This window comes from Natator depressus, chromosome 10 (genome assembly GCF_965152275.1).
Source record: "Natator depressus isolate rNatDep1 chromosome 10, rNatDep2.hap1, whole genome shotgun sequence".
Taxonomy (NCBI): Eukaryota; Metazoa; Chordata; order Testudines; family Cheloniidae; genus Natator; species Natator depressus.
This window is the reverse complement of record NC_134243.1, coordinates 34672400-34689405: the sequence shown is the minus strand read 5'-3', so window position 1 is coordinate 34689405 and position 17006 is coordinate 34672400. Positions and strand designations below refer to the sequence as shown.

General features: G+C 45.9%; 1 protein-coding gene across 3 annotated transcripts in view; it reads right to left on the bottom strand.

Moving 5' to 3' along the window:
- Window positions 1–4710: 4710 nt before the first annotated feature.
- XPO6 (exportin 6) overlaps window positions 4711–17006 on the bottom strand; it is a 115534-nt gene continuing 103238 nt past the window's right edge. The window contains exons 22-24 of one of the 3 annotated variants that reach the window (XM_074965707.1): window positions 13165–13263; window positions 9771–10001; window positions 4711–5385 (exon numbers count right to left, since the gene is read on the bottom strand). In XM_074965707.1, the coding sequence (XP_074821808.1) occupies window positions 5284–5385; window positions 9771–10001; window positions 13165–13263 (432 nt within the window). In that variant the 3' untranslated portion in view covers window positions 4711–5283. The remainder of the gene's footprint in view (window positions 5386–9770; window positions 10002–13164; window positions 13264–17006) is intronic. The other 2 variants (XM_074965706.1, XM_074965708.1) reach the window with 2 other exon arrangements.

The following is a 17006-nucleotide window of genomic DNA, read 5'->3' as shown; positions in this document are numbered from 1 at the left end:
CACAGCTGCAGTCACCACAAAAACGTCTCATGGATCTTTTGTACAGAAGATGGTTTGCTTTTATAAATCTCTGGTCACCATTAAAAGACCAATCACTCCTGACAGTGGTAGCCGTCACAGAGCTGTTACTGCTCACGGTAAATCATAGGGGACTACTGCAGTAACTCAAGTAAGAGAGCATGGTGACAGCTGGCAAATTTTGCTGTTTTAATGGTGACCATCACAAGCTCAGCAAGGGGCTCTAGGGACAGCAAACCACAAAAGAGCTGGGATTAATTTCCTGTAATTAATTTGATAACTGGATGAATTTTATTTCCCACACACAAGATTCCTGAGACTCTTCTTAGGACAACTGTTTGACTCAAACATTTCTATTTAACCAGTTCCAAGCTAATGGAAAATTGTAGTCACTAAGTGTTTTCTTTAAAAGGGAGGTAATTTGAACTAGTTCCCAGAATGCTCCTGTCACATTTGTATGCATGCACTAATTAATACTACTTTGCGCTCATATAGTGCTCACTGGATCTCCAAGACGCTTTACAAACAATGAATTAAGCCCTACAACAGACTTGCCCAGATGGGGTAATTGAGATGCAGAAGAATTAGGTGCTTTGGCTCAAGGTCACAAACCCAGATCTCTGGGCTCGCACTCCTGGGACAGATCCACAAGACTCTTTGCTGCTGTACTGTTCATACAAGTCATACAGTATCCATCACGTGTTATTGATGAGCGAGTGTGCAGCATGTGCTCTACAGCTGTGAATCTTGTTATTCAGACGTTTCCTGTTACATCAGAACTCAAGACAATGCCCCCTATTCAGGGCCCAGTGGCATTAAGAGCCAAACTGCCCCTACAAGTCAAACTGCCACAGCCTTCAAAAATACTTCTCTGTCCCCTCCTAAGAAGCGAGCACACAGCCTAATCTTCCTGATCACTCTCTGCACACAGCAAACCCGTGTGCCCTTCATTTGACTCTTCCCATAAGTCTGACCTTGTTTTCAAAATCTCCCTGCTGCACAGGTTGGTCTTCAGCAGAGTAAGACAGCCCTCCAGAGAGGATAGCTAGCGGATAGCACTTGCACCTGAGCAAGGCTGGGCCAACCAACATCCTCCCCCATCTGTAACAGCCCCAGTGCACTCTAGTGGAAATCGAGAGAGGAGTCTGGCTATCTGCTCTGGACGGTGCTGGCGAAATACCAAAGACAAGAGCTGGGAGTAATGAGAGAGAAAAAGGGAAAGAGCTTTAGAGGAAGACCTCATACTTCGCTGGTGGTGACCAACAACTGAGGCAAAATGCACCAAAGCTCTTAGGGTCTAGAGGCAATGACCAAGCAGGTGAAGGACTGGCCACATACCCAGGAGCAGGGCTATTCTTTGTGGACAGGGAAATGCAGCTGATGCCCAATCCCTCTCCAAGTGCAACAGTGGATTAAAGACAGTGGTTGTGTATAAATGCCCCCTCTCACTCAAGAGCTGCTCCTTGGGCACCTTCTGGCCATAGTCTCTCACTTTCCTGACAGCAAACTGATACAATCTCTGCAAAGCCAGCACAGCTCTGGAAGAACAGTGTCTCTCAGCTATCATCAGCCTACCCATTACATTCTGACCATAGATGAGGCAAATGACCAGAGAAGAGGCAGTCACCACCACTTTCCCTTTTGATCCCAGACCTGCCTCTTCCTTCTGTCTCCTTCATTGTCTCCTTCCTAGAAGGCAAGAAGAAAGCAGAGGCAGTGGAGACAGGAGGCCTGAGATATCTGCAACTCTGTCCCCTGCATGCTGGAAGCATAAACGGCTGAGAAAGGGACAGACAGACCAGGGATAGACTCCATCGAGATCTTGCTTCCCACTTCCCGAAAGTGGAAGCCACATGCTGACGTAGTCAAGGCTACTGCAAGTGGAAAAGAAGGGTGATGTACAAACAAACAGACTAAGCACTGCAGACGTGATGCGGAGTCAGCAAAGGTAGTCTCAAACTTCCTGACATCACATTGCTGGTGGATGCATCAACCCATAAATGAAATGGGAGTTCCATCTCAGGGTCCCGTTGACCCATAACTTCTCTGCTGAGATTGCCCACAAAGGAGCACTAGTGGATGTGAACAAGCAGCCACTGGGAAATTGACAGGAGTTTTTGATTCAAATGGGCAACAAAGATGAAGGGCTGTTCTCCATCTCCCACCTCTTTCCAGATGATCCCGATATACAACAGCAGGGTATCAGCGTGTGTACAAGGGAGTTTGGTTTCATGGCAGAAGGAAGAGGCAGCTCTGTTACAGAGGAATTAATCTTATTAGGAGAGACTGAAAGGCCAAATACACCAAGCCTTTTATCCACAGAGAATCCCACCTGCATTTGTCAATACAACCAGACATGCAAAGGGGCTGCTGGATGTGCTCTGAAGTAGCCCTGCCTTCAAGCCAGATAACAAGGAGAGCTTCATCCATGAAGACCGGTCCATTTTCTCCCAAAACAACTGGAAAAGAGCTACTAAATTTTAAAGCAACAGTGTGGGAATTCTGCTCTGGAGCAGCTCTCATTAATGGAAGAGAAGGTGCCTCCTTCCCCTTTCCAGTCCCACACACAGCTCCAAAGCAAGGCCATTTGATAGTCCATCAGTAGTCATATTCCTGGCCTGTTCTCACTGTGCTCAGCTTCTCTATGTTGGTCCCCTAAACCTTTTCATCTGAGTGAAACCAGCGCAGACACTCTCCAAAGAACCACCTGGTCATTGATCTACAGTCCCCTTGCGTTCCAAGGGGCAAATGTCACAGCTTGTTGCAATGCAGCAGGTCATTGCTCCCAGAACAGTGGCACCAGGAAAGTTGTTTTCTTTTAAAGAAGCCAAGTATCAAGGACTCTATTCTGGTGCTGACACATCACAAAGGGAAACACACATGGCCCTGTGTTCCCAGTACCCTCTCACCCAGTCCCTGTAGCCTGAGTGTCACCCCACTCCCTGCAGTAGAGTCCATTCACAGTGATCTCCAGTGGTTAGTGTAAACATCCCCCCTTCACCATAAAGCTTAATTCACTGTGGATTGTCTCACCTACAAATTGTAACGTTAACCTTCCCACTCTGCGCTGGCATCTCTCTGCCAGCAGGGTTGGAGGTTAAGCCACTGGGCTGCTCCCATGCCCCAGAGCAATGACGGGAAGGGACAGTAGATACACTTGATCAGCATGCATGGTCATCTGCTTGCCAGTCAGGACGTGGAGGCATACTAGGAAACGGTCTGGAAAATCTGCTTACTGTTGTAAGGAAGGGACAGCCAACATAATAAAAGGACCAGTCTCTTCAATTACCACCAGATACCAAAGCTTTTATCATGGAAGACCAACTCTGCCTGAACTTATAGCGACCTCAGATATGCTGGCATAGGCCTTGCGTGACAAAGATGGATGACAGACAGATGCTAGAGTTTAGCAATTTCAGATAATGTCAGTCACAGATACAGGGATCTTATGAACCACAGATAAACACCTTCTTTGGTTGGTGAGACTAGCCACCTTACAGGTGACCTACAAAGTGCAAACAATTGCCTTTGTGGCCTTTTTGATTCTTTTTATGGGTGAATAAGGCTTGGTAGCTTTAGTACGAGCTGCAGTGACTCCATCATCCAGGCCTGGATTCCTTCCAGAGTCCTGCCCTTGCTTAATTGTTCAGACAGGGGAAAACATGCACTTTCATCCCAGGTCAATATTTTGCTATGACTTAAGTATTGTGCAAAGACACACAAAACGGGTGCCAGCCTGGGAAGCAGCGCACAGAAATGGCTGTGCTGTGTCCATGGCAGAAGTCAACCCCCACTGGATGTACTTTGAATGCATACACAGGCATTGCCAAGGCCCTGAGCACCCAGCCAGCTACCTTCTTGTACAAGTGAGGGGACTGTTTTCAGAAACACAAGATGGAAGTGGAGCTCTTAGAACCAAAATAAGACTGAGCGCTCTCTCCCCCCTACCTGGATATGAGAATATTCCTGCTCCCCAAAAATGCCTGGTTTAGGAACACTGTGCACACTGGCAATGCTACTGCAAGGCTCCTTGTTAAGAGTCTCCTTTGCCAACACTACAGTGCAAGATCAACCTGCACATCTTTCTAGGTGGAAACTCCTTCAGGTGTGCACCATCTAAAGGAAATTAGCTTGAGATTTCAGGATGCACCAAAACAACTGCTCTCTTCCAACAAGCAGCACTGCTTCCTCAGTGGTGGCACATAAATCCACGAACATCAAGGGTATGCAAATCATTCAACCCTGGCTCTAGACGGCCTCACCACCCTAGTGGGGAGCAGATGATGAAGTAATACTTCAGACAGGACCGCCACAGAAATTAGAGACCATAAAAGCAAAGACCATGTCCCAGTTGCCTAACGATGGCACAAATGTGCTACTGGGGCCATCATAAACTTTGGCCCAGTCAGAATGGAGACTGTTGAACTTTTTACCCGCCACTCAACCTCCAAGATAAAAACCCCTTGGTCTATCCCAAGATTAACCTTGAATCCAGGTATCCCATGCTGCAGCATCATGCACCTTTGAAAATGTCTTCCCATTTTGGGATGGGCAGGAGGGCAAGATCCCAGTGCCTCTCCCCTCATACTTCCCATGGCAAGAAATGCTTTTCCAACTAGCAAAGCAACTTGATGGAGCTAAGAAGCTATTTAAAACAACAAAGTAAGCACTTTATTTCCATTAAGCATGTTCTTTTAGTATCACAAATGGAATGATGAGGAAACATTAAAAAACCCTCAAGTTTCTAAATCCCTGAAAATAGCAGGGAGGCTTCAAGGCAGTTTAAAACGAAAGGGAGTGACACAAGTGCCGAACCAGTCCCGACATCACAATTCTCCTCCAAGAGCAGGGCAGGGGCGGGAAGGTGGAATGATGCGAAGGTGCGAATGTCTGAAGTAGTCTTTGGCGTTTCTGCCTCATGATTGACACACACACAAGATTTGTCAAGACGACTCACTGAAATCTCTGGACGCAACAAAGTGCTACATTAGTAAAACAAGAACCCAGCAAGATGACTTTTCATACGGTGGGAATGCCCTACGGTTGGCGTTAAGACGCATTCTTGCGGGCAGTGCTGCTGACTCAATGGGGAGGCTTCTGGGTTGGGTAAGGAAGCATGGTGGTGCGTGAATCCAAGAACATGTGCCCATGCACAAGACACTGCATCATCCTCGAGTACTGACGAGAGCAGGGAGGAGAGGAAGTGGTGACAAAAGAAGTACAAATCCATTCTTTACAGTGATCAATACGAGTCCAGTGCAGAAACTATAGCTTCACAGTTCCAGGTGGCAAACTGTCATTGCAGAGCCTGTAGTAGCGCAGGTCATTCACCAGTCTGTGCACGTTCTGGGTAAAAGATGGCAGGTCCTGGAGAAAGATCAACACAGTTACAGTGACAATGTAGTAGGGCCTGCAAGTACCTATTTTACCACAGAGAGCAGTATTTGGCATTGTCCTAGTAAATCAATGAGCAAAGACAAAAGCCCCTATTTATTTCACCTGTAATCCAGTTCTCCCGTAGATGCCAGAAGAATACCTTATGGCAGTTCCCCCCACAGCTCGATCCCAGGGCAAATCCTTGATGTAAATATGCTCTTATTGAAATCTCATATTAAGAGAAGCCACTTCTCTGCCTGGAATAGTTCTTCAATCTAATGGCTAGTTATTGAGAATGGGGTTCCCTGCAAGAGAAGCTTGAAAATCCTGGATTTTATTTACAGGACTGATTTCTTAGTGTGCCTAGGCATGCAGAACATGAGCTGGTATCATATGGCCGGGGAGGAGCCATCTGCTAGAACAGCAACCTGTGTGATTCTTTGCAGTGGAGCCACGCAGGGCAATTCCCAAGTTTCCTAGTGTGACAGGACACATGGAAGCAAAAACTCCTATTTTCCAACTGCATTTGGCTATTTTAGAAGCCAACAAGGAAATCAAGGCTATTAGCCAGGATGGGCAGGGATGGTGTCCCTAGCCTCTGTTTGCCAGAAGTTGGGAATGAGTGACAGGGGATGGATCACTTGATGATAACCTGTTCTGTTCATTCCTTCTGGGGCACCTGGTACTGGCCACTGTCAGAAGAAAGGTACTGGGCTACATGAACCTTTGATCTGACCCAGTAGGGCCATTCTTATTTCTTCCGGGTTTCCTGCCTCCCTCCATACAAATCCCCTTCTAGATCAGGAGCACCCAAAGGCCATGTGCGCTCCCAGGAGCTTGGAAGTTGGTCCGTAACCATTGCCAGGTATATTTCATAAGTAGGGCTGTCAATCGCAGTTAACTCATGCGATTAACTCAAAAAAACTGATTACGATTTAAAAAATTAATCGCGATTAATTGCACTGGTAAACCATAGATTACCAATTGAAATTTATTAAATATTTTGGATGTTTTTCTACATTTTCATGTATATTGTATCCTGTGTTGTAATTGAAATCAGTGTATATTTTTATTATAAACATTTGCACTGTAAAAATGATAAACAAAAGAAACAGTTTTCAGAGTGGTAGCCATGTTAGTCTGTATCAGCAAAAAGAACGAGGAGTACTTGTGGCACCTTAGAAACTAACAAATTTATTTGAGCATGAGCTTTTGTGGGCTAAAGCCCACTTCATCAGATGCATGCAGTGGAAAATACAGTAGGCAGATTATATATATATATATTACGTGATAGACCCAGGCAAGTTGGGTTCAGCAGAGTAGCAGAAGGCAGATATACTGGCCACTGGATAAGCAGTTTTCTGTTCCCTGACTGACCAGAGCGGGGGCTGTTCCAGGCTAGGGTGGGCACATGACTCCAATTAGCCTGCAAAGAGTCAGGTGAGGCTGTTAAGCTAATGTGAACACCAGACTCTAATTAAGGCCCCTCTGATACTATAAAAGGGCTCACTCCAGTCAGGCAGAGGAGAGCAAGTGCAGCTGAAGGGCTCGGTAATGAAGACACCCTCAAGCCACTGGAATGGGAGCCCTAAGGTAAAGGTGAAGAAGGCATTGAGAGAGAGAAGTGGGGGAGCTGTGGGGAAGTGGCCCAGGGAAACGTAGCAACTCTGGAAGTGAAAAGGTTGGCTACCAACAGCTGCTGCCATTAGGGTCCCTGGGCCGGAACCCGGAGTAGAGGGCGGGCCCGGGTTCCCCCCAACCTGCCACTACAGAAACAACTCCTGGGAGGGGAAGACAGGCCTCTGCCAGGACAGGAGGCTAAACTGTTTTTGAATAAGCCCGTAGGGACAACAGAGACTCTGGGAGTTCTCTCACCAACCTCTTTGCTGGCTGATGATGAAAAGGGCTCAGTAGACTGTACCCTGGCCCTAGAGAGAGAAGGGCCTACGTGGAGGGTCACAGTGACCCTCTGAGGCTAGCATAAACTGCCTGGAAGCGCGGGACCCAAAGGGACACGGTCGGAACTCTGCCACAATATATACAGAGAACATGAAAAAAATGGGGGTTGTCATACCAACTCAACCGAGACTAATCGGTTAAGGTGGGATATTATCAGCAGAAGAAAAAAAAAACTTTTGTAGTGATAATCAGTATGGCCCATTTTAAACAGTTGACAAGGTGTGAGTAACAGCAGGGGGAAAATTAGCATGGGGAAATAGTTTTTAGTTTGTGTAATGACTCATCCACTCCCAGTCTTTACTCAAGCCTAATTTAATGGTGTCCAGTTTGCAAATTAATTCCAGTTCTGCAGTTTCTCATTGGAGTCTGTTTTTGAAGCTATTTTGTTGAATAATTGCAACTTTTAGGTCTGTAATTGAGTGTCCAAGGAGGTTGAAGTGTTCTCCGACTGGTTTTTGAATGTTATAATTCTTGACGTCTGATTTGTGTCCATTTATTCTTTTGTGTAGAGACTGTCCGGTTTGGCCAATAGTATTTTTCAATTCACCTAATACAAGTACTGTAGTGCAATCTCATTATCACGAAAATTGAACTTACAAATGTAGAATTATGTACAAAAAAAACATTCAAAAATAAAACAAACCATGTATAACTTTAGAGCCTGCAAGTGCACTCAGTCCTACTTCTTGTTCAGCCAGTCGCTAAGACAAATAAGTTTGTTTACATTTACAGGAGATAATAATTGCCCTCTTCTTATTTACGTCACCAGAAAGTGAGAACAGGCATTTTAATGGCACTTTTGTAGCTGGCATTGCAAGGTACTTACGTGCCAGATACGCTAAAGATTCGTATGCCCTTTCATGCTTCAGCCACCATTCCAGAGGACATGCTTCCATGCTGATGACGCTCGTTAAAAAAGCATTTATTAAATTTGTGACTCAACTCTTTGGGGGAGAACTGTATGTCCCCGGCTCTGTTTTACCTGCATTCTGCCATATATTTCCTGTTACAGCAGTCTCGGACAATGACCTAGCACATGATGTTCATTTTAAGAACACTTTCACTGCAGATCTGACAAAATGCAAAGAAGGTACCAGTGTGAGATTTCTAAAGATAGCTACAGCACTGGACCCAAAGTTTAAGAATCTGAAAGGATGAAGTGTGGAGCAGGCTTTCAGAAGTCTTAAAAGAGCAAAAGATGCGGAAACTACAGAACCCGAACCACCAAAAAAGAAAATCAACCTTCTGTCAGTGGTATCTGACTCAGATAATGAAAATGTACATGCATCAGTCCGCACTGCTTTGTATTGTTATCGAGCAGAATCCATCATCAGCATGGACACGTGTCCTCTGGAATGGTGGTCAAAGCATGAAGGGACATATAAATCTTTAACACATCTAGCACGTAAGTATCTTGCAATGCCGGCTACAACAGTGCCATGAAAACGCCTGTTCTTCACTTTCAGATGACATTGTAAACAAGAAGTGGACAGCATTATCTCCTGCTGTAAACAAACTTGTTTGTCTGAGAAATTAGCTGAACAAGAAGTAGGACTGAGTGGACTTGCAGATTCTAAAATTTTAGATTGTTTTATTTTTGAATGTAGTTTTTTTTGTACATAATTCTATATTTGTAAGTTCAACTTTCATGATAAAGAGATTGCACTACAGTACTTGTATTAGGTGAATTGAAAAATACTATTCTTTTTTTGTGCAAATACTTGTAATCAAAAATATAAAGCGAGCACTGTACACTTTGTATTCTGTGTTGTACTTGAAAACAATATCTTTGAAAATGTAGAAAACACCCACAAATATTTAAATAAATGGTATTCCATTACTGTTTAATCGTGTGATAATTGAGATTCATTTTTTTAATTGTTTGACAGCCCTATTCATAAGGATGTCCACATTGGGGAGATTAGAGCCCCCCCACTTACTCCAGCTCTATCCAAAAGGCCTGCAGGAGATGGATGAGATTGCAGCTACACTATTTTATACATCTTTGCTACAGCTCTTGAGCTGCAGGTAAATTGCTAGGGTAGCTCTTGGTTGGGCAAGGCCTGAGTGACCTTGTTCCAGAACAAGTGTAAGTAAGTCCTGGCCCTGTGAGTAAGTACCACAGGTGAAGTTTATTCCCCCAATATGTCAATTCATTCACAGCTGGGTAGACAATCAGAGACAAGACAGCAGCTGGATTTGCTAGCAGCCCTAGGAAATTCCAGTTGCAGGCACAGAGGACAATAGGCATGCCACACGTCTTTAGTGACGATTCTGAGAAATCCCTTTTGTTTGGTGGGGAATTCGCGGGGGTCAGGTCTCCAGCTGGTAGTGAATGTGTCATGACATAACTCTGCTGTGATGCATGCTAGTACCTGGCCCAGAGGTAACCCCTCTGCAGCGTTGCTCCCCCTTACCCTGTCCATTTTGAAATTCCTTCCCAGTACATTTTTCTGATTGGAGTCCACGCCGTCACAACTGGCTAAGAACTCTGTGAGAAAGGCCGAGTAGAAGCTATCAAAGTCCACTGAGGCCATGTTGTAGATGGCAATGCCAATTTCTTCCTGCAACAGGTCATGTGATTTGTGGACCAGCACCTGAAGCAGCACATTCACAAACTGAAACAGCATAGTTGTCCTGAAGATCTTCTGCAGGGCGAGAGAAGCACACTCAGTCATATCCTCCCAAGCTGCCAAGCCCCCTGGGCAGGGTCAGACTGAGCCAGTACATAGTGCCATGTCAGTGTGCCCACTAAGGGGAGAAGCAGTTCTTAACGGCGAAGGCCAGATCAAGGCAGTAAGCACAGCTGCATCTGACCACCGCTTGCTGGAGGCCTCAATGGTTTCTCTAGGATTTCAGCTTTCACTTAGGAACAGAAGCTGCTAGCCCCTTTTGACCGTGCAGAACACATCCCAGTGTAGCAGTGCTGAGTCTGCAGGGACTGGAACAGTGAGCCAAATTAATCCCTGGTGTAAGGCAGGGGTGAATTTGGCCCCATTCAGCTCAGTGGTTATGGACTCAGAAGAATGAAGGCAGTTTAAACATCCACTCCTTGAGCAGGAGATCAATAAGTCCCTTTCTCACTCCAGCCCGTCAGACGCCCACCCAATGCCAGAGGTTCCAACAAGTCTTGAAGATTAGTTACTGCACCAGCCACAACAGCCTGCTGTGGCATCGCTATTGACACAGGTGAAGGACAGAGTTCCTCTGTGGTAGCTGGTCCTAACCTGGGGTCTCTGCTTTCATCTGGTAGCCAGGAGGGCTAAGCCCCAGATTCTACCTCCAGTCCTTCAAGACAATGGCCAATATGCCAGAACTGAAGTGGGGGGAACTCAACACGACAATCACAATGACTTGATTTTAAAGGTCAAATACCTTGCAGCCTGCCAAGGTGAGGGTCAAATGCTTCACACAGAGATCATTAGCCTTCCTCCACTGATGAGTCCATACTAGGGCTGTCAATCGCAGTTAACTCACGTGATTAACTCAAAAAAATGAATTGCGATTAATCGCGGTTTTAACCGCACTTAAACAATAGAATTCCAATTGAAATGTATTAAATATTTTGGATGTTTTTCTACAATTCCATATATATTGTATTCTGTGTTGTAATTAAAAATATGCACTTTCATTTCATTACAAATATCTGCACTGCAAAAAAGATAAGATAGTATTTTTCAATTCACCTCATACAAGTACTGTAGTGCAATCTCTTTGTAGTGAAAGTGCAACTTACAAATGTAGATATTTTTGTTACATAACTGCACTCAAAAACAAAACAATGTAAAAAACTTCAGAGCCTACAAGTGCACTCAGTCCTACTTCTTGGTCAGCCAATCACTAAGACAAACAAGTTTGTTTACATTTACAGGATATAATGCTGCCCGCTTCTTATTTACATCGCCTGACAGTGAGAACAGACGTTCACATGGCACTTTTGTAGCTGGCATTGCAAGGTATTTATGTGCCAGATATGCTAAACATTCATATGCCCCTTCATGCTTAGGCCACCATTCCAGAGGACATGCTTCCATGCTGATGACGCTTGTTTAAAAAATACGTTAATTAAATTTGTGACTGAACTCCTTGGGGAAGAACTGTATGTCCCTTGCTATTTTACCCGCATTCTGCCATATATTACATGTTATAGCAGTCTCGAATGATGACCCAGCACATGTTGTTCATTTTAAGAACACTTTCACTGAAGATTTGACAAAATGCAAAGAAGGTGCCAAAGTGAGATTTCTAAAGATAACTACAGCACTTGACCCAAGGTTTAAGAATCTGAAGTGCCTTCCAAAATCTGAGAGGGATGAGGTGTGGAGCATGCTTTCAGAAGTCTTAAAAGAGCAACACTCCGATGCAAAAACTACAGAACCCAAACCACCAAAAAAGAAAATCAACCTTCTGCCGGTGGTATCGGACTCAGATAATGAAAGAGAACATGCGTTGGTCTGCACTGCTTTGGACTGTTATCAAGTAGAATCTGTCATCAGCATGGACGCATGTTTCCTGGAAAGGTGGCTGAAGCATGAAGGGACATATGACTCTTTAGCACATCTAGCATTTAAATATCTTGTGATGCTGGCTAAAACAGTGCCATGCAAACGACTGTTCTCACTTTCAGGTGACATTGTAAACAACAAGCAGGCAGCATTATCTCCTGCAAATGTAAACAAACATATTTGTCTGAGCAATTGGCTGAACAAGAAGTAGCACTGAGTGGACTTGCAGGCTCTGAAGTTTTACATTGTTTTATTTTTGAATGCAGATTTTTTTGTACATAATTCTATATATGTAAGTTCAACTTTCATGACAGTGAAATTGCACTACAGTATTTGTATTAGTAAGTGAATTGAAAAATACTATCTTTTAACAGTGCAAATACTTATAATAAATAAATATAAAGTGAGCACTGTACACTTTCAATTCTGTGTTGTAATTGAAATCAATATATTTCAAAATGTAGAAAACATCCACAGTTTTTTAAATAAATGCTATTCCATTATTGTTTAATTACACGGTTAATCGCAATTAATCGGATTAATTTGTTTAATTGCTTGACAGACCTAGTCCAAACCCCAGCACCCAAAGTCATCCTTTGCCATGCTCAAACCCCTAAGTACAATAGCTTTTGGTCCTTCCATTCATTCCAGTCCAGTCCTTCCTGGCTGTTGGGATAGATGGCAAATTTCCTTCCTCTGCCTCCACAAGGGGGAGGCTCCTATTCTGGACTTGCTCTCTTCTCCTCTCTCCATAACATGGAGAGACTAAGTGATGGTGGGGGCTCACCTATTCTGTGCTCCTTCTGCTCAAGGGAGGGGGAAGATTTGTCCCAGTGAATCCTTTCCTCCCCTCCCATTTTGGGGTGACTCCTTCCATTCTCCTCCCTACTGTCAATGAAGAGCCCACGAGGTTTTTGCTGTGACTAGTGCAGAGGTGGGATCACTTCTGTACCAGACACCAGTGCAACAGACTGAGGGGAATGTTGATTTAATCTGTGCTGTGCCCTTCGCAGAACTACCACTGGAGGAACATGAGGAGTCAAGGTCTGCTGCACCCCCTGCCCACAGCCTTTACTCCAAAACCTCTCCTGGGCGTGCTGTATACCACCTAGAGCTTGGAGTTGCAGCTTTCCAGTACTATCAAGCAGTAACTTCTAGCATTCCAGGTTCACAAGATACCAGACCATAATACTGTCATGCTGCTCAGCCGAGCAGTGGCTCAGGACTTGGTATATAGCAGGTCCCAGCACAGTCCCCTCTAGCTGCTGCACACAGCACACATAGGAGTTGACCAACTGGCACTCACCTTGTGGTATAGCTTCTGCTTGGTATTCAGTGTCTCCAAGTAGAAGAGATTCTGTTTAAATAGGTGTATGTCAGGCTGCAGGAAGGACTGGCCAAATGCCTATGGAAAAAGACAGATCTTAGGAGATGGAATGAGTAACAATATGCCTAAAGACCAGCATTCAGGTTTGCCAGACAGAACTGGAGTATATGACATCAAGTGCTGGCCAAAGGCAGATCTATATATTGGAGTATTTGGTGCCCGACTGGATCTCCTAGCATCAGAGTACATACCACTTGGCAGGGCCCTCTGTCAGCCCAGAGGCTTGTGTTGTCTGAGCTTTTCAGGTTCAACTCCCATTCCCATACTAGACATACTGCAGGGAACTGCTACCTAGTGCCCAGGCTGGGAGGGCAAGTGACTGGCCTCCTTTGAAACAGACACCTGGAGAAGTCAGCCCAGACGGCAGAGTTAGCGCTTCAGCCCCTAAAAGCTCAACCACCACTTCTCCCCAACGCAGAATCTGAAGGCTGTTTGAAAGACCTGCCTCCTTTTCAGGACCTCACTCACACCCTTCCAGCTGTTAAGCTGAGCCACATCCATTTACAGTTGTCTTGGTCAACCCCTCCAGCCCCAGCTGTTTGCCTTCATTGTGAACCTGACCTCACAAAGACAGCCAACCTAGTGTATGGCAATGTGGGAAGCCAAGCTTTCAGCTTTGGCAGTCCAGAAAGGGAACCATTTCCCTCCCTCACCCTCCAAGTAATGTTCCTGCCAAACAGGACCGATTCTCAGCTTTCATCAGGAAATATTCTCAAGGAGCTCAGGGAGACACTCCTGTATCTAATAATCCAGACACCAAGGATACAGGCAGAGCCCTATCAAGTGCAAAACCCATCCAGAGTAGCGAAGAGCCCATGTCCCAGGGACAAACCCCCAGGAGTTACAAGAACCTCTCATGACACTCCTAACTCCAGTCAACCCTCAGAGCAGAGGTGATTGCTTAACAAACCATGCAGATACCAGACCAGAAAAAATGACCAAACTTGAACTGAAGTCTCAGCACATCTGAGACACACTGAACAGTCCTTTGATTGAGACTCTTGAGAGCTCAAGCCAGTGTTCTCTCACTGGAGGAATGGCTGGTGATGAAATTGTCTCCCTTTGGTAGTCAGCTAGAACCCAAGTTTGTTGGCTGTATGGGAGGATTTGATCTAGTCCAAGGGTTCTCCAACTTCATTGCACTGCAACCCCCTTCTGACAATAAAAATTACATCATGAACCCCAGAGGGGGAACTGCAGCCTGAGCCAAAGCCCAAGCCCCGCTACCCTGGGTAGGGAGGTCAAAGCCCAAATCCCAGTGCCTTGGGCAGGGAGGCCAAAGTTGAAGCCCAAGGGCTTCAGCCCCAGACAGGGGGCCTGTAACCTGAGCTCCGCCGCCCAGGGCTGAAGCCTTCAGACTTTGGCTCTGGCCCTGCGCCCCAGCAAGTCTAAACCAGCCCTGGCAACCCAATTAAAATGGAGTAGTGACCGACTTTGGGGTCCTGACACACAGTTTGAGAACCACTGGTCTCGATTATGAGGTGTTTTCATCTGGTCAGCTCTTTGTGGGGGTGAGGAGGGAAGAGGGAGAGTACACATGTTCAGGTTTTGTTTTAAACATCTGGATAAGCCCAGAGGCCAGGACAATAGGCAGATATAACACATTCCTACTGTGAGTAATAAAAGAAAAGGAACTGGAACTGCAGGTAGCTGAAAGACAAGCCACAAGGGGTCTAGGAACAAAATTTGCTGGATTGGACTGGACTGGACTAGTATCTTGTTGCAGATAGAGGCCAAGACTTGAGGCTTCAGGAGCATGACAGTCTCACATACTAAGCTGCTTTAATATTGTACAAGGAATGGGAAGTAGAAAAGTTCTACCTGATGCCTCCCATAGGGTACCACAGCTTCCATCACGTAACAGGAAACTAGATTACCCTTGATAGCCATGCAACTCAGTGTTAATGGTCAAAAATGACCCAGCATTTTTCGAAATCCAGCCGCAGTCCTGGACTGACCTGATACGGCAGCAAGTGCCCAGACTGGCACTCCACTGGATAACACAGGCTGTTCTTACCATAGAGAACATTTGCAGAACATTAACTAACAGAAGCCAACAAGTAAAACCAAGTCGCCCGGAATCGCTGGCCAAAAGGCAGCTAATATTCAATTACTGAGTAAAGGCCACTTTAGAAAGGTGCAGCTGAAAGGTTCAGTCCAGTCACACTGTCAGAGAAGGGGCAAGAACAAACATGCTCAGGCAGCCCTGCATAGCCTGGGTAGTAACGCAGAGGTGTGCCATGAGCCCTAGTAGATCTCAGTGGAAACTAAGGGCTTCTCTGTTTGGAGAGTTAGTGCTTGACAAGCTGGGCTGTAAATCTACAGCCTGCTGTGCACTGGCTGGCCGTGTGGACCTGGTCAACAGCAGCAGGGCACAGCGTACTATGGAACTGTCCATGTGCTGCAGCAGAGTCCACGTGGCCAGTTAGCATGCTGCAGGCTACTGCACTGAAGATTTAAACCCCTGCTTGCCCTGTACTAATTATCCGCATACGTAAGATACCAGAAAGGGGAAGGACGCAGAGAAAGTTCAATACAGGGTTTAACTCTCTGAATGAGAGAGAAATGTCTCCACCTGTAATACTACAGAGAGGACCGCTCCTGTGAGTGCTCATTCGCAGGCAGCTGTGTGACCAGGCCTCTGATCTGACCTCTCAGTGGATGGCCCTGCCCTCTGGAACACTCTGCCCTGTGCGGACCTGCCAGATCCCAGAGATTGAGAGCTCCCAGGGCATGGTGCAAGGCTCTGTTTACTCTGAAGTAGGCTGGAGGTACAGAGCATTGCATCAGGCAGCCCGACTGGGTGATTGATTGGGATGATGCTTTGAATTTTGCTGCAAGCTGCGTTAAACCCTTTGGAGAGCTAATCCTGCTCTTAAAGTAGTAAGTACCCACAGGCTCGAGCAGTTTTGATAAATGCCAGAGTAAAACCTGAAACAAGGAAGTTTTATGCTTTTTAGGACTCTGGCTCCCCAGGCTGGAAAGAATCCTATAGGCTTTACCTGTGGGCTATTATATTCCATTTCCCTTCTCTATTCATAGGACCAGAGCCTATAGAACAGTGGTGGCCAACCCGCGGGCCGCATGCGGCCCATCGGGGTAATCTGATTGCGGGCCATGAGCCATTTTGCGGACGCTGACTGTCTGCATGGACGGCCCCCCACAGCTCCCAGTGGCTGCAGTTCGCCGTTCCCGGCTAATGGAAGCTGCAGGAAGCGGCGGCCAGCACATCCCTGCAGCCCGCCGCTTCCACTTTCCAGGAACAGCAAACCACGGCCACTGGGAGCTGCGGGAGGCTGTGCCTGTGGACGGTCAACTTAAACAAAAGGTCTTGCGTTCCGCAATCAGATTACCCTGATGGGCCGCATGCAGCCCACGGGCCCCAAGTTGCTCACCACTGCTACAGAATATCCAGTAACTGTTCTTTCCTAGATGTGGTGGACCCAGATACAGTGGAACTTCTTATAGTAACAAGTCAATGTAAACCCAGAAGAGACACCGTAGTACCATACAAGCTTTCATCACTACCAGATTGCCCTATTGCACTTCAAGAGACGTGTGGCGGTAAAGGTAACAGTGATGCTTTAGTTCTGGATGTGGGGTGTGCTGCATCATTGTAGTGCACAAATCCACATCGAGAAAGTGACCCCTTGAGATGCCTATTATCCCTTTATGTTCTAAAGGGTAAGATATTCTGCATCTTGTCTACACAACCATACATCCCACGTGTGAGCTAACATTTCCATAGCTGTGCAACAAGA